The following is a 22485-nucleotide window of genomic DNA, read 5'->3' on the forward strand; positions in this document are numbered from 1 at the left end:
GAAATGTCCTGCAGAAAGCATACCCCATTATTATCAATGGGGACTACAATTTGACCGCTATGTACCAAAAGGCGTTTGGCCCCATTAGTTTGCACCATCTATTAATTTACACCAGAGGTTCCCAAACTTGATCCTCAAAAGCACCCCGGTCCAGGTTTTAAGGATATCCATGGCTGAGCACAGATGGTTAAATCAAAAGACTGAAATACTAATTAAGTCCAAGCATGGTTATCCTTAAAACCTGGAACTTTACGATGCCTTGAGGCCAGAGTTTGGGAACCTCTGGTTTACACCATATAATATACACGCTATCCCATTATTGCTTTTAATTACATCCCACTGAACTGCAGTACAGTAGCTGATGCATTAGTGTGTGTAAATTATACATGTCTGGCATTACTCACCTAATAAATATCTGGGCAACCTCAAATATTTACTCTTAGCTACATTACCCTGCTCTGCAAGATCCATAAGGAGCGGGAGGTGTGATCTATTCAGAGGTCCTATTGACTGATTGAGCCCAATATTACAAAACCGAACAAACTTCTATATCCTGCAGACCGTAGCTGAGGGATCCCCTCCAACTTTCCTATTGAGCTTTACAAAACGTTCTGTAACTTTGTTGGGTGGAAGCATGCTGTATTGTTTCGGAATAAACACAAAGGGGGCAAACAGTGCCCTGTAATTTCAGCCCACCATCCAGCAATTTACCTCAATAGGATCCTAGATCGGTACATCAATGACACAGGGAAACTGAAGACTCCCTGTAGCCTTAAAGGTTTCTCCCATGGTGTCGTAAAGTCCTGAAGTATCCTCACCCCACAACTGGTCCCACACTTGATACATGAAACAGAGACATACATTGCCTTGCAAAAGTATTCCCCTTGGCTTTTTACCTTTTTTGTTACATTACAACCTGTATTTTTTTTATCAGAATTTGATGTGATGGATCTGCACAAAAGTGTCTAATTTGGTGAAGTGAAATGAGAAAAATATATATATAAAAAATCTTTATAAATAAAATTCTGAAAATTGGCATGTGCATAAGTAATCACCCCCTTTGCTATGAAGCCCCTCAAAAGTTTTGGTGCAACCAATTACCTTCAGAAGTCACATCATTAGTGAAATGAAGTCTACCTGTGTGAAATCTAAGTGTAACATGATCTGTCTGTATAAACACACCTTTTCTGAAAGGCCCCAGAGGCTGCAACCCCACTAAGCAAGAGGCATCACACCATGAGGACCAAGGAGCTCTCCAAACAAGTCAGGGACAAAGTTGTTGAGAAGTACAATTCTGGGTTGGATTATAAAAAAATATCCAAATCTTTGATGATCACCCGGAGTACTATCAAATCCATTATCATCAAATGGAAAGAACATGGTACTACAACAAACCTGCCAAGAGAGAGCCGCCCACCAAAACTCACAGACCGGGCAAGGAGGGCATTTATCAGAGAGGCAGAACAGAGACCAAAGGTAACACTGAAGGAGCTGCAGAGTTCCACAGCAGAGACTGGTGTATCTATGCATGTGACCACAATAAGCCGTACACTCCATAGAGCTGGGCTTTATGGAAGAGCGGCCAGAAAAAAAGCCATTACGGTGATAAAAAATAAGACGACATGATTTGAGTTTGCCAAAAAGGCATGTGGGCGACTCCCCAAATGTATGGAGGAAGGTGCTCTGGTCAGATGAGACTAAAATTTTACTTTTCGGTCACCAAGGAAATCACTATGTCTAGAGCAAGCCCAACACATCCCATCACCCCAAGAACACCATCCCCACAGTGAAACATGGTGGCAGCATCATGCTGTGGGGATGTTTTTCAGCAGCAGGGACTGGGAAACTGATTCGAGTCAAGGGAAAGATGTATGGTGCTAAATACAGGGATATTCTTGAGCCAAACCTGTTTCAGTCTGCCTGTGATTTGAGACTGGGACGGAGGTTCACCTTCCAGGAGGACAATGACCCAAAGCATACTGCTAAAGCAACACTAGAATGGTTTAAGGGGAAACATTTAAATGTGTTGGAATGGCCTAGTCAAAGCCCAGATCTCAATCCAATTGAGAATCTGTGCAGACTTGAAGATTGCTGTTCACAAGAGGAAACCATCCAACATGAAGGAGCTGGAGCAGTGTTCCCTTGATGAATGGGCCAAAATCCTAGGGGCAAGATGTGGCAAGCTCAGAGACTTATCCAAAGCGACTTGCAGCTGTAATTGCCACAAAAGGTGGCTAGACAAAGTACTGACTTTAGGGGGGTGAATAGTTATGCACACTGAAGTTTTCTGTTATGTTGTCCTAAAAGTTGTTTGATTCACACTATAAAAAAAAAAAAAAAAAAAAAAAAACTTCACAGTTGTAGGCATGTTCTGTGAATGAAATGATGCACATCTTCAAACAATCCATTTTAATTCCAGGTTGTGAGGCAACAAAACATGAAAAATGCAAAGGGGGGTGAATACTTTTGCAAGGCACTGTGTGTAGGTGAAGAGAGGCTATTTTCAGAGGTGTCACCCCTCAGCAGTTTTTTCTCCCAACTCCATTTTTACTCCCGGAATTGCATCTGAAGTTTTTAACACCTGAAAAGGAACAGGTATCAAATACCTGGATCATCTGTGTAAGAAAGGCAGGCTTAAGTCCTTCACAGAACTGTTAACTGAGCACACAATCTCTTAGGAGGATCAGTTGAAATTCTGCAACTTCGACATTTCATGGCGTCTGTTGGCGGTGACCCATTTTTGAGAATCTATGCTCCCAGAAATTATCCCCTATGCATAAGATTTTGAAATTCTATAAACTCAAACTGCATGATACCTATACCACGCTCCTATTTTACACTAAGGGTTGGGACAAGGATCTTGCCTCAAAATGGGATCAAGTAGTAAGGGATGAAGTATTTCAGATTACTAATGTTTGCTCTTCTAGTCTCCAAGTGCTGAAGACACAATATAAAGGTGTTGACGAGGGGATAGTACAGATGCACTAATATGAGTCACAAAATATTCCAAGTCACAGCTCTGCTGGAGAATTTCTGGAGCCATGGATTCCTTCAGTGGTTCTGCCTTCTTGATGCCACCTTCCAGTCGGCGTTATAGATCTTACGAAAGAGATTGTAGGTTCTTCTGTCACTTGGCTGCTCTTACTCGGATATGCCTCTGTTTCATTACAGGAAGTCTCTCCTCAAACAAATGTATAATGCTGCTAGGACTATTTTGTCTGTGCATTTGAGTTCATTCGCTCCTCTATCAATTGAACGGTGTAACAGGTTAGACATCTATTAGAGAAAGCAATGGATCACATACACCTTTGCTGTAGATAAACATCAAGACTTTACAACAATATGGTTTAGCTGGATAGACTTCAAAGACTCCCCAAAATGCAAGGCACTCCTCCCTTTTGCCTGCTCTGACCCACCTCGCTTGAAACCACTATGCCCATAGAATAACCAGTAATCTCTTTCTCATAGTTCCTGGTGACTCTCCTTCACTACTGCGTACTACCGACTGCCTGTGTGCCTTGAGCTGGCAGCCCTACCCTTCCTCTCCGTCACGCCATATTTTTTCCTATTCCTCACCTTTTTTTCTATTCTTATAAAACATCGGATTATACTTACCGATAATTCTAAGAACAGATCAATCTATGGGCTGCCATGGAATCTCTCAATGAAACTGAATTATCGGTAAGTATAATCCGATATTTTCTTTGTTCCTCCATGGCAGCATCACCTTAGTACATACCAAAGCTTATATACAGGGGAGGGGGCAATAACCAAAAGCTCATAATTCTGCATAACAAATATAAATATTATTTTATTTGGGTGCCTGTTGAAGCACCTCATCTCCAAAATGATCACTTGACAAGTCGAATGCATAATGAGTAGTAAATGTATGTACAGATGACCATGTTGCCACTTTCAAATCTCTTCTACTGAAGGCTTTGCCTTCTTTGCCCAAAAGGTAGCTACTGCCCTAGTCGAGTGTGCTTTAAGGATTTCAGGCGCTTTAAGCCCTTCTTTCTTGTAAACAAAAATAATAACTTCTCTTATCCATCTTGCAATGGTTTGTTTGGTAGGACTATGGGTTTGTCCGATTCCACTTTGTAGGACAATTAAATGCTTTGTTTTTCTGCATTCACTTACTCATCTTTGGCTGAGAGAAAAAAAGCTGATAGTACAATGTCCCGATTGAAGTGAACAGATGAGACCACTTTTGGAACTGTCTGGCCTAATATTCAGGTATGGCTCCTCAGCCCATAAGGCATGTAGTTCACTCACTCTTCTTGCTGAGGTTATTGCAATTAGGAAAAGTATTTTGATGTTAAATGCTTAAGGGAAACTTCTTCTAGAGGTTCAAATGGAGTCACTATTAAGGCTCTCAGGAATAAATTCATATCCCATGGGCTATGAAGGATTTAACTTGTGGATGGATCCTCTTAATTAACAACTCTTCAGACAACAAAAAACCATTTTCCATGTGACAACTATTACTACATTTCTCTTTGGACTAAGTATCACTTAATTACTTTCTATCTATATATCTATACATCTATATAATCGAGAAAGCGGCACTCCGCGGGTTAATAAAAAGATTTCAAAATTTCAAACAAAGTCCATCAAATCTGATTTGATGGACTTGTTTGAAATCTGTTTATTAACCCGTGGAGTGCCGCTTTCTCGACCTTACTATTTTAACTCATGACCTCGGTACTTTCATCATGTGAATGGGAGTGCCGACTCTATGGACAGAATAAATATATATATATATATATATATATATCTATCTTAACTGAGCGCTAATACCTGCTAAGAGTTCTGTGGATGTATTATTGCTTGTAGAGGAATTAGTGATTCTCTCCTTACGGACGGTTGCATAAGGGATTGTCGCACCTTGGGACTTTAATTTGTTAAAATATTTTTACCAATTCATCTTCTGCTAACTTCCTATCTAGGAGTGTACTGGGAGCTGATATTTGCACTTTGATTGTTGAAACTGCCAAACTAATAAATCCCTCATGTAAGGAGTGCAGTATCCATGATCTATGAGTCTTCATGGCCTCAGCTTCATTTCCCCTAAAAGAGAAAGTTTTTCCAAAACTTGTAGTCTGAGGAATTCTTTCTTGCTAATAATAGAATTTGTATTACTTTTTTTGAACGTCCCTACTGCTGTAATATCCTCCTTTCAATCTCCAGACCGCTAAATCGAGTACTGTCGGGTTCTGCTGTAGTAACGGACCCTGTGTTATGTCCAGTCTGGCTGGTAGTAACCATGGTTCCTCCATTGTCATTTTTTATGCTGTTGAAAACCAGGCTCTTCTGGGCCAATAGAGTAAGATCGCTATTACCTCAATTTGTTCCTGTTTGATCTTTCTCAATACACGGTATATCAGCAGGAAAGACGGAAAAACATAAGCCAGGTGAAAGTTTAATTTCTGCGAGAAGACATCTCTGCCCTTTGTTCCGGTTATATAATTTATAAAAAAAAAAAAAATTTAAGATACTTTAGTGTTTACATCTGTTGCCATTAAGTCCATTTCCGAACCTCCAAATCTTATTATTATTACTTGAACTATATCTGTGTTCAATTCCATTCTCTCGGGAGAATTTGTTTCCTGCTCAAGAAGTCTGCTACCACATTTTCCTTAGCAACTTCATTACACTCTTTTTGTCTTCTGAAGAAACCGCTATCCATAACAGGGGAGAAACGCATTAAGGAATAAGGGAAATTCCGCCTGACTGCGGCCTCTTGTAAGAACTTTTACAGTCCTTTGCAATATCCTCCTATCTACCAGCCAGAGAAGTGAGATTACCTAGCACACTCTCTCCCGGAGACTGCTATACATTGCCAGCTTGCCCTGCAAAACGGACAGAGCAGTGAGAACATAGTCCGCACAGACTTTAAACAAGGGAGTGGTTAGATCCACATAAGAAAGATGAAAGTATTCCTCTCAAGACTTTGCTTTGTGATACCGCTTTACCCTGTGGGCTTATGGTCTGGATACTGTGATTAACATTAAGTTAAAAGGAAGGTGGAGTTAAGTGCTATGCCTGGTGTTATTTCATGGATACCAGGGTATTTAGTTTCTCAGCTATGGAACTTTGTTCTATTATTTAATAAGGACACAAATTGGTAGCCTCAAATCAGGTTCATGCCAGGGGGACTTCCTATACACCAATATTATTGGAGATCACAATTGTAAGAATGAATGTATCAGAGTGTATTTTTTATTAAGTATTGATTTATGTAATTACCTGCGCTCCTTGTTATAGTAAAATAACATCAGTTTGTAACCACATTTTCCTTGCCTGCCACATGGAGGGCTCAAAGGGAAAGCAAATACTTTATTCCCAAGTTCTGATCTTTGAAACCTCTTTCATGAGGGTCTGACTTCTGGTGCCACCCTGGCAATTTATGCATGATACCACTGTCATGTTGTCCAAAAATATTCTTTCATTAGCTCCTCTCAGATAGACTTGGAAGTACTGTACCGCCCTCCATAACGCTTGCATCTTTCTTCAATTTTAAGAAAATAAATTTTCCTGTTGAATCCACCAACTTTGTGATACCAGTTGTGACACACGTGCCCCCCATTCTGATTGACTTGCAAATGTCGTTAGAACTAGATATTGTGGTTGTAGCAGTGGTGTTGATCTGTTCTTCAGATTCACACTCTTCCACCAGTCTAGGGATTCTTTTGTGTCTTGTCCCAGTCGTATGTGATGATAGAGAGTTACTTTTTCTGAATGAACTTTAATATGCCTCCACTGTAGGCCTCTCATGTGCTACCTTACCCAAGGGACTACATCTATGGTTGATGAGATCATGCCAAGCAGTCTTATTCTTATATGGAGTTGAATTCTGCTGTGATTCTGTATGATCTTGACCATTCTCTGTATCTTCATACATTTGTCTTCTGATAGGCTGACCCTGTCATAACCCCTAGAAATTGGATTCTCTGGACTGGAATCAAACAACTCTTGTTCCAATTTAAAATCCAGCCCAACATCTGCAGGAATTTTTGAACTTGGCCCACATTGTCTTGCACTATATCTTCAGTCTTTCTGGAAATCAATATGTTGTTTAAGTAAGGCCAGATCATTATTGCCTGAGCTCTTAGATGTGCCATCACGGTCACTAATACCTTGGTGAATGCCCTTGGTGAAGTTGATAAACTGAAGGGAAGACATGTGAACTGGAAATGTCTTCCTGCTACACAAAAAATCAGATATTTATGATAATTTATGTTCATTGGAATGTGAAAGTAAGCCTCTTTTAAATGTACCAATGTTACGAAGCCCCCTTCCATAATGCCTGCTAGAATAGATTTTAGCCTCTTTTTACCAGAAAGAGGTGAACAGAGCCGGTCTCCCTTACTACAGTAGGTACTGGTTTTACTGCTTGAAGGCTGATACATTGTTCTAAATTGCCTTCCATGGCCATCTTTTCCACTCGTAATTGGCATTCTTGATAATACAAATTTGTCTATTTCTGGTTCCTTCTCGAACTCTATTCAATATCCGTTGAATACCACGACATTACCCATTTATAAAAACATAATGAATCCATTGATTGACAAACTGTAATAGTCTTCCCCCTACTGCTATTTCTAAAGGGGCCCTGTAATCATTGCTGTTTAGGATTGAATCTCTTGAAATTCTACTGAAAGGATTGTCTGGTCATTCCTGAGGAATACCTTCTATATATATTGGTGACCAAGTCTGTAGGTCTTAGCCTCTCTGCATTGTTGTTTTATTGATGGAAACAGGTATCTATTCCGCTTATCCTGAGGTAATCAATAAGATTTATCTCCCGTCACACTTTGTATCAGTGAGTCTAATTTACGCCAAAATAAAAAGGAACCTTCATAGGGTAACGTAGCCAACCTGTTTTTTTATTTTGTTTATTTTTTTAACTCTCATCTGCCATCCAGGATCATACTACAAAGCTCTCCATGCTACTACCTCTGTAGCCATAGATCTCACTGCATATGTCAGTGTCCAAACATGCCTCACATAGATATTCAATAGCTTTCTGCATAATCTCTAACTTTCTCAAAAGGTATTGTTTTGATACCCTTCAATATCTGTACGTAAGGATGCACTCCAGAGTCTTAGTGCCCCTGAAACAGAGGCCATAACTATACCAGCCTTCAGAGATACAGCAGTAGAAATATGTAATTTCTTGAATGAATTGTCTATTCTTTTATCCATGGTATCCTTACATGCTGCCCCATCCTCTAACACAGGGGTCTTCAACCTTTGGCCCTCCAGCTGCTGTGGAACTACAGATCCCAGGATGCCCTGCCACAGTTTTAGCATGCTGTTATATCAAAACGGTGGCAGGGCATGCTGGGATGTGTAGTTCCACAGCAGCTGGAGGGCCAAAGGTTGAAGACCCCTGCTCTAACAGAATGGTGGTTCTTGCCATTAACTCTGCAATTACAGCATCCACTTTAGGGTAATGTGTACCAATTAAGCAAATCATCATCTCTCACATGATACATACTTTCAAAACAATTAAAGTTACTTTGCCTTTTATCTAGATTTTGCCACTCTTGGATAAAATTTCTTCATCACATCGATTCCACAGTCATTTCTTCATCACATTTTTTCTAGTTCCAACAGTAGTTACAGCTAAAACCTAAAGGTGTATAAATGCCCACTAAAGGGACTTGCCTCAGCTGAGCACTATTTGGCTGTTGGGGAGAAAGCTTGGCATCCATTTGTGGCACCTGCAAACTTCCATTGCCCTGAAAAGGTATAAGGGAGACAGACATCTGTCTCTGGTGTGCAGCACCATATTATAGCCCTCTGACCTTAGCTCTGAGGTTGGGCACATGCATTGTGCACTTCTGCACAGGCTGCAGGTCCAGTACGTCATCGGGATGCATCTGCACACAATGGCCTGACACACCGCCACGACTTGTCCTGGCGCTTCGGCTGTGGAGAGAGGGTGTAAGCCGCTGGACCCCGGTCAAAAGCGCAGGCGTCACCGTTCCTCCGGTTTCAACATACCGGCCCCCATGCCAGACAACAGTCTCCATGCTGTCCCTCTGGGAAGCCACCACCCCACCTCAGAGTGCAGCGCTAAAGGCGCACTGGGCAAAGAAAGAGGTAAGTCCCATTATATAGAAAATAACAAACTTCCCTGCTCTGCTTCTATACTGCTAGGCGACACTGAAAAAGACAAGGGACAAGAGGAAGGGTCTAGATTATATACAGTGAGGGGGCGGTCCCTGAAAAAACATTGTTTATACTAAGGGGAACAGGTCCTATATCCCAATAGTATTCACTGCGCAGGACCTAGAGAAAGGGAACTCTGGTGTGCGCAGAAGGGAGCGTGGCCATATAAGAAAGGGGGGGGGGGTTTAAGACAACCCCCTGTTCAACACTCTTGGGGGCGTGCTCGGCACTTACCGACACGCAGGGCTGCCCCCAAGCGCTCATGTCTGTATGAATAGATGCTGGGTACATGCGTTCGGCATCCATAAACTGACAGTAATCGCTATACCGCAATTTTTCACACCCGTAGGACACTTCGGCCCGCGGGTGTGGACGGCACCCACAGGCTGTTTCAGCAGGCCGCCGCTAAGGGGGGCAGGGCGCATGCTGCCCTTTTGAAATCGGGCAGGGCGCGGCACCCCGCTAAAACAGCCTAGCAGGAGCGCTATCCCAAGGTGTGAATGTACAATGTACAGTAGATTTGTTCCTGATGCAGTGACCCCACTGGCAGCAAAGCGAAGTATGAGCAACTATGATCATGAGAATTTTGCACTCTCCAAAGTTCCGTGCAGAATGCAGGTTGAATAGTGGCATTCAATTGGACAGTTGACAGCAAGAGTCACAGCACCAGCTACCAATCTACTGTAAGTGCAGCAGCTAGGGGATATGTATAATTTACACACACTAACATCAGAACAAATAATTAAGTGCATCGTATGTGCCAACTAATTGAGCAGTATGTAAATTTAAGAGATCTTTCCAATACAAGAATTAATTATCCATCTTATACAATCAGTCTCAATTAGTATTTAATACTTTTAACAGTCCTATATATCTGTTCCAGAAGTGACTGTATAATCTCCAATGCCTTTGCTACTGCATGCAGGAAGAGGGGGCAGACAAATTCAGCAGGCATTCTGGCAATTTAGAAATAAGAGCGCTGCCATTTCAATAGGAAAGCAATGAAAATATTACAAAAGTTCAGTCTACTAGACCAGTGGTTCTCAACTGCAGTCATCAAGTACCCCTAACAGGTCATGTATTCTGGGTTTCTTTAAGCATGCACAGGTGAGTTGATCTATTTTTACTGGGTGGTAAATTATCACACCTGTTTCTACAGCCAGAAATCCTAAAAGCATGACCTGTAACTGAAGTTGAGAATCATTGAATTAGACAACTTCATATTCTAAAAGGCGCATAAACAGATATACTGTAGCTATAAGCCTTCACTTACCTATAGGATGGCCGACGAGCTAAAATACCACGTGCCTTCCTAGAGGAATCAATACTATCAGATGAATCCTGCGAATCCTCACTGTCTGAAAGTGAGGAGGCCTAGAAAGAGTAAAGAGTAAATTACAAAATAAAAGTCTGCAGAATAATTTTGATTCCTTATTTCTTTGCTTAAATGATATACTATCCACAGAACACAATGTGAGGTAGCAGCAGTTACCTGTGATGGTGGAACCTGAGGAGAGTGTATCACAGAGGACTGGGCAGTCTGGATTACACCTTGCACTTGGACTTGTTGTTCCCCAGAAAGTACAACAGTCAGGGGAGTTGTGCCTCTCAGAGACATCTAAAACAATATTCGAAAAACAGGTAAACAACTGGGTGGCAAGAAGCATTAAATTAGCAAAAAGTCAAATGGCTTGACCTCAACATTTTAATTAACTAAATCCAAAGTGGACAAAATATAGGGAGACGTGAAGACAAAGGGTTAAGGATTGGCATGTTCGAGAGAGAGCTTACAATATAGTGGGAAAGGACAGAGCCAAGACAAAAATGGAGATTGGGATTGCAATGTGCGGTAGGCAATCAAAAGGTGGGTAGTGGCATGTGAGAAGCCTTTTAGGTGAAAGTTTGAGGTGGTCAGAAGTACATCTAAGAAGGCATGAGGGAGAGTATTTAGAAATGAGGTCTCACATGTATGAAGTGGAGGTGTTGATATGGGCAGCCAGAGACTACTATTGGTAGTAGTACAGTGAATGTGGAGCGCCAAGAGAGGAAATAGAGACTTGGCACAGCATTTATGATGGAAGTATATACAAATTAATATACAGTGCCTTGCAAAAATAGTCACCCCCTTTGCATTTTTGATGTTTTGTTGCCTCACAACCTGGAATTAAAATGGATTGTTTGAAGGTGTGCATCATTTCATTCAGAGAACATGCCTACAGCTGTGAAGTTGTGTTTTATTTTTATATTGTGAATCAAACAACATTCAGGACAACATAACAGAAAACTTCAGCGTGCATAACTATTCACCCCCCTAAAGTCAGTACTTTGTCGAGCCACCTTTTGTGGCAATTACAGCTGCAAGTCGCTTTGGATAAGTCTCTATGAGCTTGACACATCTTGGCCCTGGGATTTTTGCCCATTCCTCCAGGCAAAACTGCTCCAGCTCCTTCATGTTGAATGGTTTCTGCTTGTGAACAGCAATCTTCAAGTCTAACCACATGTTCTCAATTGGATTGAGATCTGGGCTTTGACTAGGTCATTTCAACACATTTAAATGTTTCCCCTTAAACCACTCAAGTGTTGCTTTAGCAGTATGCTTCGGATCATTGTCCTGTTGGAAGGTGAACCTCCGTCCCAGTCTCAAATCACAAGCAGACTGAAACAGGTTTTGCTCAGGAATATCCCTGTATTTAGCACCATCCATCTTTCCCACAACTCAAATCAGTTTCCCAGTACCTGCTGCTGAAAAACATCCCCACAGCATGATGCTGCCACCACCATGTTTCACTGTGGGAATGGTGTTCTTGGGGTGATGGGATGTGTTGGGTTTGCGCCAGACATAGCGTTTTCCTTGGTGGACAAAAAGTTAAATTTTAGTCTCATCTGACCAGAGCACCTTCCTCCATATATTTGGGGAGTCACCCACAGTTTTGGCAAACTCAAATCGTGTCTTCTTATTTTTATCACTAAGTAATGGCTATTTTCTGGTCACTCTTGCATAAAGCCCAGCTCTATGGAGTGTACGACTTATTGTGGTCACATGCACAGATACACCAGTCTCTGCTGTGGAACTCTGCAGCTCCTTCAGGGTTACCTTTGGTCTCTGTGCTGCCTCTCTGATTAATACCCTCCTTGCCCGGTCTGTGAGATTTGGTGGGCGGCCCTCTCTTGGTAGGTTTGTTGTGGTACCATGTTCTTTCCATTTGATGATGATGGATTTGATGGTGCTCCGAGGGATCATCAAAGATTTGGATATTTTTATTTTTTTCTATAACCCAACCCAGAATTGTACTTCTCAACAACTTTGTCCCTGACTTGTTTGGAGAGCTCCTTGGTCTTCATGGTGTGATGCCTCTTGCTTAGTGGAGTTGCAGCCTCTGGGGCCTTTCACAAAAGGTGTGTTTATACTGACAGATCATGTGACACTTAGATTTAACACAGGTGGACTTAGGTGCTTCATAGCAAAAGGGAGTGATTACATATGCACATGCCAATTTTCAGTATTTTATTTATAAAGATTCTTTTTTTATATATATTTTTCTCATTTCACTTCACCAAATTAGACTATCTCTGCAGATTCATCACATAAAATTCAGATTAAAAAAAACAAAACAAAACACATTACAGGTTGTAATGTAACAAAAAAGGTAAAAAGCCAAGGGGGTGTGAATACTTTTGCAAGGCGCTGTACATAATGGCAGTCACTGTAGTTATTTCAGAGCCCTATTTCTATTCCCCAACAGTACCTTCCGTATTGTTCCTTCTGAATCCTTTTCTTTTAAACCTCCTCTTTTGAGGTGTACTCGAGCGGTCTTTTCCATCCTATCCACTTTTGCATTACCACCTTTTATTGTGCCCCTGGACCGGTCATCCAATTTCTTAATAACTTCTCCACCTTTCCTCCCTCTTTCTCTCCACTGTCCTACACTCCCTCATATAGGGGGCCTAACATCCCATTCAACAATCGCTTCAACCATGCCAAGTCCAAACTCCTCTCCATCTCCTCCTCGTTTGGCCTCTCCTAATGGACCTTCTTCCCCTATCGCATCATTAGCACTCCATTTACCTAGTCTTCTCTCATCTCTGCACTATTTCTGACAAACAACTTTGCTCTCTGACCACCACCTACTTTCCTCCAGCAAATCCTTAACATGTAAGCTAATGCTAAAAAAATGAGATATAAATGGCAAGTCACGCTGTTAAGGACAGTCATGTTTCTGTCAGATACTGACCACAACTATATAAATGTATTGCACATCATCATTTAAATTGAACATGTACCTGTTGAGCGATATGTGAGCCTTGGAAAGCAGAAGCTGGCAAGGTTATGGTCTGTATGATTTCTGAATTATCGTTGTTGTTTTTAGAAACCTCTTCCATACTAAACTGTAAAAATAAAAACATTCTGAAGGCTATACATGTTATCAATTAAACCATTTAATACTATACTAATTAGCAACAGTTTATATTTAAAGTCTATTTCACTTACATACTGGAAAAGATACAACAGTCTGGTCTAAAAAAGTTAATTATACATTAAGGGGGGGGGATATAAATTACAACAACCACGTCTTAACAAGCAAAAGGGAAACAAGAGACATGAACAACTGTTCACAGGATCTCTCTACAGGATTTGCTGGCGTTGTTCTGTACAATATGGTCAGCAGTATTACTATGCCATTTTTTCATCATGAACATTTTTCTTCAAAATGGTTTTTGAACTGCAAGACCTAAGACCTCCACTATTCACTGTATTCTGCTGAGCAGACTCCTGGGGAAGGGGGTGATTAACAACCTTGCAATCTCAAGCGGGTGGTCGATTTGGAATGCAGTGGTCTTGAGCAGTAAGAACATATAGTTTTTGCACCAATGTTGCTAAAACGTTTGGGTTACAAACACAAACATTTTATTATAACCATTGCTGAGTCAGGAGTAGCACTTTTATTATAACCATTGCTGAGTCAGGAGTAGCACTTTTATTATAACCATTGCTGAGTCAGGAGTAGCACTTTTATTATAACCATTGCTGAGTCAGGAGTAGCACTTTTATTATAACCATTGCTGAGTCAGGAGTAGCACTTTTATTTGTATAGGTTGAGTCTCCCATATCAAAATATTCCAAAGTACGGAATATTTTGAGCATGACTGAGAAAGTGATACCTTTGCTTTCTGATGGTTCAATGTACACAAATTTTGTTTAAAGCACAAATTATTAAAAATATAACATAACCGTCAGGCTGTGTGTATAAGGTGTATATGAAACAAATGAATTTCATGTATGTACACAAACTTTTTTTGATGCACAAAATTATTAAAAATATAGTATAAAATGACCTTCAGGCTCTTTGTATAAGGTGTATATAAAACATAAATGCATTCTGTGTTTAGATTTGGTCCCATTCCCAAGACATTCATTATTTAATGCAAATATTCCAAAATACTGAATATTCAGATATCCAAAATACCCCTGGTCCCAAGCATTTTGGATATGGGAGACTCAACCTGTACAATAAAAGGTTTTCATGTATGTCCTTGGAACATCATACAGTTTCCTGGTTACAGAAGAACACTGCATAATACATGTGATTTGGTAGGAAAAGATTTGCGCCCTTTCACTGAGCGCTAAGGGGGAATTCAATTGTTTTATTGTGACTGCATCTCCCGTTGTGCTTTTATACTGTTTGTGCCGCTGGGCGCAAATGTTGTCTGCATCCATTATTTCTGCTTGTACTCTCCTGAGTTGGAGAGCACAAATCCACCCAAAGGGCGGTATTCAATTGTTTTGCCCCTTTACGCGTCCGACAGGCGTTATTTAATTGTTTCTTCTGTCGGACGCGATCAGCTGCTGGCGCACCATTTTAGCTCGCAGTCCCAGGGGGGTGCGAGCTGAAATGGGCAAAAATAATTACCTGGTTGGGCTCCCAAATAGCACTCTTTGCGATCGCGCCTAGCACTTTGGTTTTACGCGGCTAAACCAGACTACTTTGGCCGCGATCAGCGCGAACAACAGCAACAGTTGAATAGGCTATAACAATTGAATACTGCCCATAGTTTGGCTTTTGGACGCCCAAACTCAGCGTGCTGAGTATTTTAAGCGGGTTTAGCTGCTTTACGCAGCTAATCCCAGTAAATTTGGTAGCAACATGCGCCATAAATAATGGGTACCCACTGCTGGGGACAATAAATTGAATATTGCCCATAGTGTTTGTTGCCCAATGAAAGAGGAATCCAAACACCACTTTTAGAAGTTCCAAATGTAATGAGTCTTTATTGCATCTTTAGCTTGTATTTATTGGAATTGCATCACAAATAACATGGGCAGTTGGCCATCAGTTCACATGTGGCATGTGGGATTTAAATGTGCAATAACCTTTAGTGACGCGTTTCATAGGCATGGTGGCCATGGCAGACATTTCCAGGTGATGCCTGACTGACTTTAGACATTATTTAAATGACCATGAAAACAGTGGACCTGATTCAGAGATTTAATGAAATAGCAACTGCAAAAATATGCTGATGCCTTCCAAAGCATAGCCGGGCATACAACAGCGCAAAAATTGGTACTAACGACACACATCAGGCAGAAAACATTGGCATTGTGTCAGTCTCTGCATCAGGCCCAGTGTGTATAGTGTGCAATGCTTTCTATGACAGCTACTACAAGGCCTTTTCCCATGTTGCACATGCTGCAGTATGAACCTCCCCAAATGAGCCATGTACAACCCTTGTTGTCTGATACTATAATCAGTATTTTAGCTGTTTAGGAACCAAACGTAAATGTTACAGCGATGGTATAAACTATCGGTAATGTACAAAATATATGATTGCTTCTGGGTTCAATATATTAGGTTGACGCGTTAGTCATATCTACACAATCAAAATGTCAACATGGTCTGTTTAAAATTAGCCTAAACCGAAGGCTGACATTTTCACAATGTCAACATTTCAAATGTCGACACTATGCCCATGTTGACATTCTCCAGGTGTTTACTTTGTGACTGCATACCATGCTTCTAGCTGAGAAGTACGTACAAATAGTAAGCATAAAGTCATAAAAGCTCTAAGCGAAAAATGTTATGTTCCTCTTTCAGACGACAATGTCCCTGTGGCGATGTCTTCTAGATTCCCAAGAGTCCAGTGGAAGCATAAAAATAACAAAAATCACAATAGTGTATTATCTCAGATACAGAATGTAAATAAATAAGGAAGATAAAAAGATATCCAGAAGCGCTGTCACCACACAGATGAAGGGTTTAAAATCCCCCTTAAAATGTCACACTTATAGGACCAAACCAATATAGTGATTGAAGCCCATCAATATAGGATAATCCCATCAAGCCCCACTGGAGTCAGGCAAACAAAGTCCCCTTAGGTATTGCACTTACAGGAATAAGGGGAGATGTACTAAGCTCTGGAAAGTGATAAACGACCAGCCGCTCCTGTCATGTTACAAGCTGGTGGCCTGTTTCAGCAGTGCACGGCTGAACGCAGATTCCCGATTACGGAAATCTGCACATGTGGAAGATCCATTCTGCGGGTGTGCAGAATGGGTCCTGCTAAGATACATGCAAGCCCCTGAATGCCTCTGCCTAATGGACAGGCAGAGGCAGTTAAGGGGCGGGGCAGGCCAGCGTTTCCAGAAACGGGGCGTGTCTAGACAGTTTTCCAGGAGTTGCCAGCCCAGGGACTGCATGGACGCACGTAGCCTGCTGGGCTCGCAAGCCGGCCATGATGGTCGTGATGGTGATCCCAGCCTGTGACCTCCATCGCAGTGCTGGGATCGCAAATGCAGCAGGGGGCGTCATACACCTCCTGCTGCATTTGCCTTATTGCAAGGATCGCATTGCAAAGCTGTCTGCATGCATACATCATATCTATAGCCTGCGTCCAGCTTTGCAATTGCGATCCTTGCTGCATCAGGGCCTGTGTTTGAAAAATGACAATTAAGAGCTGATTGGTTGGTAATTTATCACTCTCTAGAGTTTAGTACATCTGCCCCTAAGAATTGAGCAGAGCCATTCAACAAATCACAGCCTGGGTCTGTTTCACATGATCGTTGTTAAAGATGCTTCTGTATTCTCCAGTATGACCGGACTCGGGGAATGAAAATAAATCTCAACAGTGTAATACCATTTATTATCAGACTATCCACATGATAAGGACAGTATATAAACACACACAAAACTTAAATAGAATCCTAAAATACAGATAATAGAGTACCTACCAGAAATATGATGTAATAAAGTGTCCAATATATGCAAACACCACTGGAGTTGATCAGGCCCAGATAAGTAGCAGCAATAGGACACCAGTCAGACAGACAGCACTGGATCTGGAAACTGCCCCTCCATAAAATAGTTTCAACCTAGGTATTTTTCAAGGTCACTTTATTTACAGTCTATATTTGAGATAATACACTATTGTGATTTTTGTGTTTTATGGTTTCACGGAACTCTTAGGAATCTGGAAGACATTGCCGTAAAATTTTTCAATTAGTGCCTTTATGCTTACTTCTGTCCATTTATAATGTTGGTGACACTATTGTATTAAGTCGTGCTTGGTTGCTTTCTGTGGCCCAACTAGAGATTATCCAGTCTATCACTGAGCATTTAAACTGTGAATAGTTTCACTTAAAGGTCAGGAGATATACCTTTATACACACTTGCACCTAATGTGTGTGGTAGAGACAACCACCATGGAGGATACTTAAAGGTCTATTTACTAAGCAGTGTTAGGAGACAGAGTGAAAAGTGATAAGGTGCCAGCCAATCAGCTGCCAACTGTCATTTTTCAAACACAGCCTGTGAGATGACAGTTGGGAGCTGATTGGCTGGCACCTTATCACTTTTCACTCTGTCTCCTAACACTGCTTAGTAAATAGACCCCATAGGCATTTGGCTCCCAGTAGGACATGTTGCAAATACAAATGATTCAAATTTCTTTACCTGGATTGTAGGTGGTGACAGAAGACATTTTCCTGGAATATTTGCTTATAATTACACATTTAGCTTTACATGTACTACTGAAATCCATTATCTCATACGGAGATTCTATTAAAGATTGCCTGCTGACTGGTAGAAATATTAACAGCTTCGTTTGAGGTTGCATGAAGAGAACAAAGAGATCCAGAGAGGTCAGAGAAATCTGGGCATCATCTGCATAGTGAGAAGAGCTTAGGGCAGAGGACAGAGTAATTGGGATAGAGCAAAATTCCCTAACAGTGAGAGATCATAATATTGCCAAAAAATTTGTTTATATATATATATATATATATTCACAAATATCAGCCCGGCACTCACTATATCCAAGTAATGGTACTCGGGTGCCTCCGTATGCATAGTTAATGTAAACAGAAAATAACCAGCCGCACTCCGAGATTTGTGAAAATTTATAATATTATATTGAGACCACTTGTCAAAAATAGGCCAACGTTTCGGGGCTCACATGCCCCTTTATTTTATATATATATATATATATATATATATATATATATATATATATATATATATATTTTTTTTTTATTTTTTTTTTTTTTTTTTTTGAGGATAAATATGAAATTGGCAGAAAACGTCTACGAAATAAAGTGCAGGCCAGAGGGGGTTAGCACATGTGCCATGCGTAGAAATTAGAGCAGAAGCTATTAGCACGGGGGTGGAAGGTAGAATGGGTTAACACAGACATGGCACTAAGCCTGCTATCCATGAACAAACGGCAGCGTTTTGTGTATGTACTTTGGGGTGAGAATTATGCTGTGGATCAGAAGTTGTTGCAGCAATATAAATCCTAGCACGAGACCTCAATTGTGTGTTTGCCCAAGCAATGATTCAATGAAACATAACACAGCAGTAGGACAGCTGAATTACCAATTAGGTAATGCTGGGTACACTCTGGGCGATAAATCGCTCGTACAGCAGACATACAATATATCGCCCTGACCATCGGCTCATGTGTGCACCCGATAGATCAGTGAACGTAGCTCACATATATATCGCGTCGGCCATGAAGCACAGCAGGTGCGATATATCTTGCAGAAATATTAATTCAATCTGCTGGTGTGTACACATGACCCACCCACATGCTGTGCTTTCTCTGGCCAGACGTATCGGTCAGCCAAATGGTTTAAGTGTGTATGCCAGCATTTGGATCAGTCGGTCATGTGTACACACAATGTGAACGATCAAATCTGCCATGCTGCACGGCTGACGCAATATATCTGTGAATGACATTGTTCATAGATATATCGGGTGTACACATGAGCCAATGGTTGGGACGATATATTGATTGTCGACTGTACGAACGACGTAATGCCCAGTGTATACCCCAGCATTAACAAATCTGTTGGTTGGCCGATTGTCTGCCAAGTGTGTACCCCACTTAAGCCCTGTGTGGAGTAACCTCTGTCTGCAGTAGGAGTGCTTAGTGTAACTGACGTAGTATTCACTCTAGGTGCAGAGAGCTGAAAAGTGAGGAGGGCATATTTAAATTTTGAAGGACAAAATATTAGACAGGAGCTATAGCGATACATCATGTATAAAGTTTTGCCCTTCAAAATTTAAATATGCCCTCATCACTGATCAGCACCCTGCACCTAGAGTGAGCACTATTAGGTAATACTAGTAGAACTTGCACAGCTGGGGCGAGCATCTTTTATTAAAGAAGAGAATGGCCTAAATCATGAGAATGCCAAACTTTAGAAAGAAAATGAATTCCTCAGGTAATTTCCAAAACCAGGTTTTCTTTTACCTTCCAAAATATGAATAATCGATATAGGCTTGATCAAAAGCAGCACATTTTAGATCAGCACAGTGATTGGTTGGTTCTTCAAACGGTGCTGATTGGCTGCTAGTAAGGAGGCAGCAAGACAATGGAGCAGTCAGGTACATCTACAGCAAGGAAAGTATAGAAGGTAGGGCTGTCTTGTGGTAGGACATGCTTAGTCCACCGAATACAAGCCAATCAGTGATATCACAAGTTCCTAGTGAATTGGGACATGAAGCACAAAGTCTCCATGAAGCCCCATAATCTGGGCTAAGGGTGCCTTAACCAATGAAGTGCTCTCTGTAACAATATAAAAAGCAACATGTGGTCACTGGACAAGTTTACCAGCAATCATTATCAAGTATGAACTGTAATCACCAAGGGAAATGCAATAACATTTAGAAAACAAAGCAGCAGGTCTTTGGGCCATGTACAGAGAAATCACTGGACACCCCACACTTGGGCAATCAGCGTACATATTTATTTATTACATTTAGTTAGTTAGAGTGACCAGGTTGCACAGTATATAGTGTTGGGAGAGTCAGAGTCATACAAGGGCCGGGGTTTACACATATACAGCAGGAGGATTAGGCAAAGATTCTGGTAATGTTTGTTGAGAGACTGGAGGAGGGATGTGGGGTGCAATCAGGCACATAACTGGTGGGGGAGGGGAGCGCAGAGTCTAGTCAGGCACACGATTGGAGGAAAGGGGAGACGCAGGTTGCAATCAGGCACGCAACTGGAGGAAGGGTGACACTTGGGGTATAGGCAGGCGTACAACTTGGGATGGGATACATGGAGTGATGCCAGGCACATTGCTGGAGTGGGGGGGCATGCAGGGTGTTGTCAGGCACACCGCTGGAGTGTGTGTGTGTGTGAGGGGGGGCGGGACACGGAGGGTGTTAGGCACACAGTTGGAATGGGGGGTACAAAACGCAGGGTTTTGTCAGGCACAAAGTTGGAGTGGGGGGGGGACACGGTGTCAGGCCCACTGCTGGAGTGGTGGGGGGGCACACGGTGTGTTAACCAGACAGCTGGAGTGGTGGTGCATCACACGAGGTGTAATCAGGCATACCACTGGAGTGGGGGGGCACACGAGGTGTAATCAGGCACACCGCTAAAATGGCAGGGGGGGGGGGGAGCACACAAGGTGTAATCAGGCACACCACTGGGGGTGGCACAGGGTGCAATCAAGCATGAATGAGGGGGACATGGGGTGTAAAGGGGACGTCGATGGGAAGGACATGGGGTGTAGAAGGCAGGTGAATGGGAGGGATACGGGGTGTAGAAGGCAGGTGAATGGGAGGGACACGGGGGTGTAGAAGGCAGGTGAATGGGAGGGACACGGGGGTGTAGAAGGCACGTGAATGGGAGGGACACGGGGGTGTAGAAGGCACGTGAATGGGAGGGACACGGGGGTGTAGAAGGCACGTGAATGGGAGGGACACGGGGGTGTAGAAGGCACGTGAATGGGAGGGACACGGGGGTGTAGAAGGCACGTGAATGGCAGGTACACGGGGTAGTAGAAGGCACGTGAATGGCAGGTACACGGGGTATAGTCAGGCAGAGGAATACTAGGTATCAGGGCAGATGATTGGGGGGGGAGACGGTGCAGTCAGGCACACCACTGGGGGGCACGGGGCGCAGTAAAGCACATGAATGGGGGAGGGGGAGACACGGGATGTAGAGGGTACATGAATGGGGGGGGGACACGGGATGTAGCGGGCACATGAATGAGGGGGACTCGAGATGTAAAGGGGACATAAATGGGAGGGACACGGGGTGTAGAAAGCACATGAATGGGAGGAATACGGGGTGTAGTCGGGCAGAGGGGGGTGGAATACTGGGTATCGGGCAGATGACTGGGGGGTGGGGGGGGACACAGGGTGTAGTCAGGCACTCAGCCCCCGGCCAGGTGCGCTCCGCTCCGCCTCCACACAGGCTGCTGTGCTGCTTTAATTACCTGCGTCCTCTGAACTCACAGCTCAGGGATCCGCTCCAGCCAATCACCGGGGTGAACGTCTCGGGTCCCCCGGGGAGCCGCCTCCTATCCGGACCCCGTCACAGGAAGAACCTCACAGACTCACACGCAGAACCAACCGAGCGGCCGCCAATCCCAGCAGCAGGGCTGAGAGCACACACACAGGCCAGAGCGCCCTCATCAGCGCGGGGGGGGAAGCGCTCTCCACGTCCGGTAGGCCTCTGCCTGACGTCAGCGTACTCTGACGTCACTGCCATGGTGACGTGCTGGGCCGCTGCTGGGGGAAGGCGGGAGGAGCCAGTTCCTCTTCCGTCAGGTGCCCGGATGAAAGCCGGGACCGGGGGGATGTGTGTAGTGTGTGTTCTGTTTAGGTTCCCGTGTTCTGCCCTGACCCCCTCCTCATCAGGGTAACACTTGAAATGGTACATTCCTAGGTATGGCTTGTCGTCAGCGGTGATCTCATTATTCTGATAGATGGGGGTGGGGATACACACAGGGGCCTTTTGTGATAGTAATTATCCCCTGGCATACTGCATGCTGATCTCACTCTACGTGACACACAGGCC

The 22485-nt window shown here is 42.7% G+C and overlaps 1 protein-coding gene across 1 annotated transcript in view; it reads right to left on the reverse strand.

The window, feature by feature from the left end:
- The window catches only part of ATF1 (activating transcription factor 1), a 42383-nt gene extending 20126 nt beyond the window's left edge, over positions 1-22257 (reverse strand). Inside the window, exons 1-4 of the mRNA XM_088465944.1 lie at positions 21902-22257; positions 13462-13566; positions 10673-10798; positions 10454-10554 (exon numbers count right to left, since the gene is read on the reverse strand). Of these exons, the coding sequence (XP_088322070.1) occupies positions 10454-10554; positions 10673-10798; positions 13462-13560 (326 nt within the window). The 5' untranslated portion in view covers positions 13561-13566; positions 21902-22257. The remainder of the gene's footprint in view (positions 1-10453; positions 10555-10672; positions 10799-13461; positions 13567-21901) is intronic.
- Positions 22258-22485: the final 228 nt, after the last annotated feature.

The sequence above is a fragment of the Taudactylus pleione genome, unplaced genomic scaffold (assembly GCF_031769625.1).
Source record: "Taudactylus pleione unplaced genomic scaffold, aTauple2 ptg000065l, whole genome shotgun sequence".
NCBI classification, from domain to species: Eukaryota; Metazoa; Chordata; class Amphibia; order Anura; family Myobatrachidae; genus Taudactylus; species Taudactylus pleione.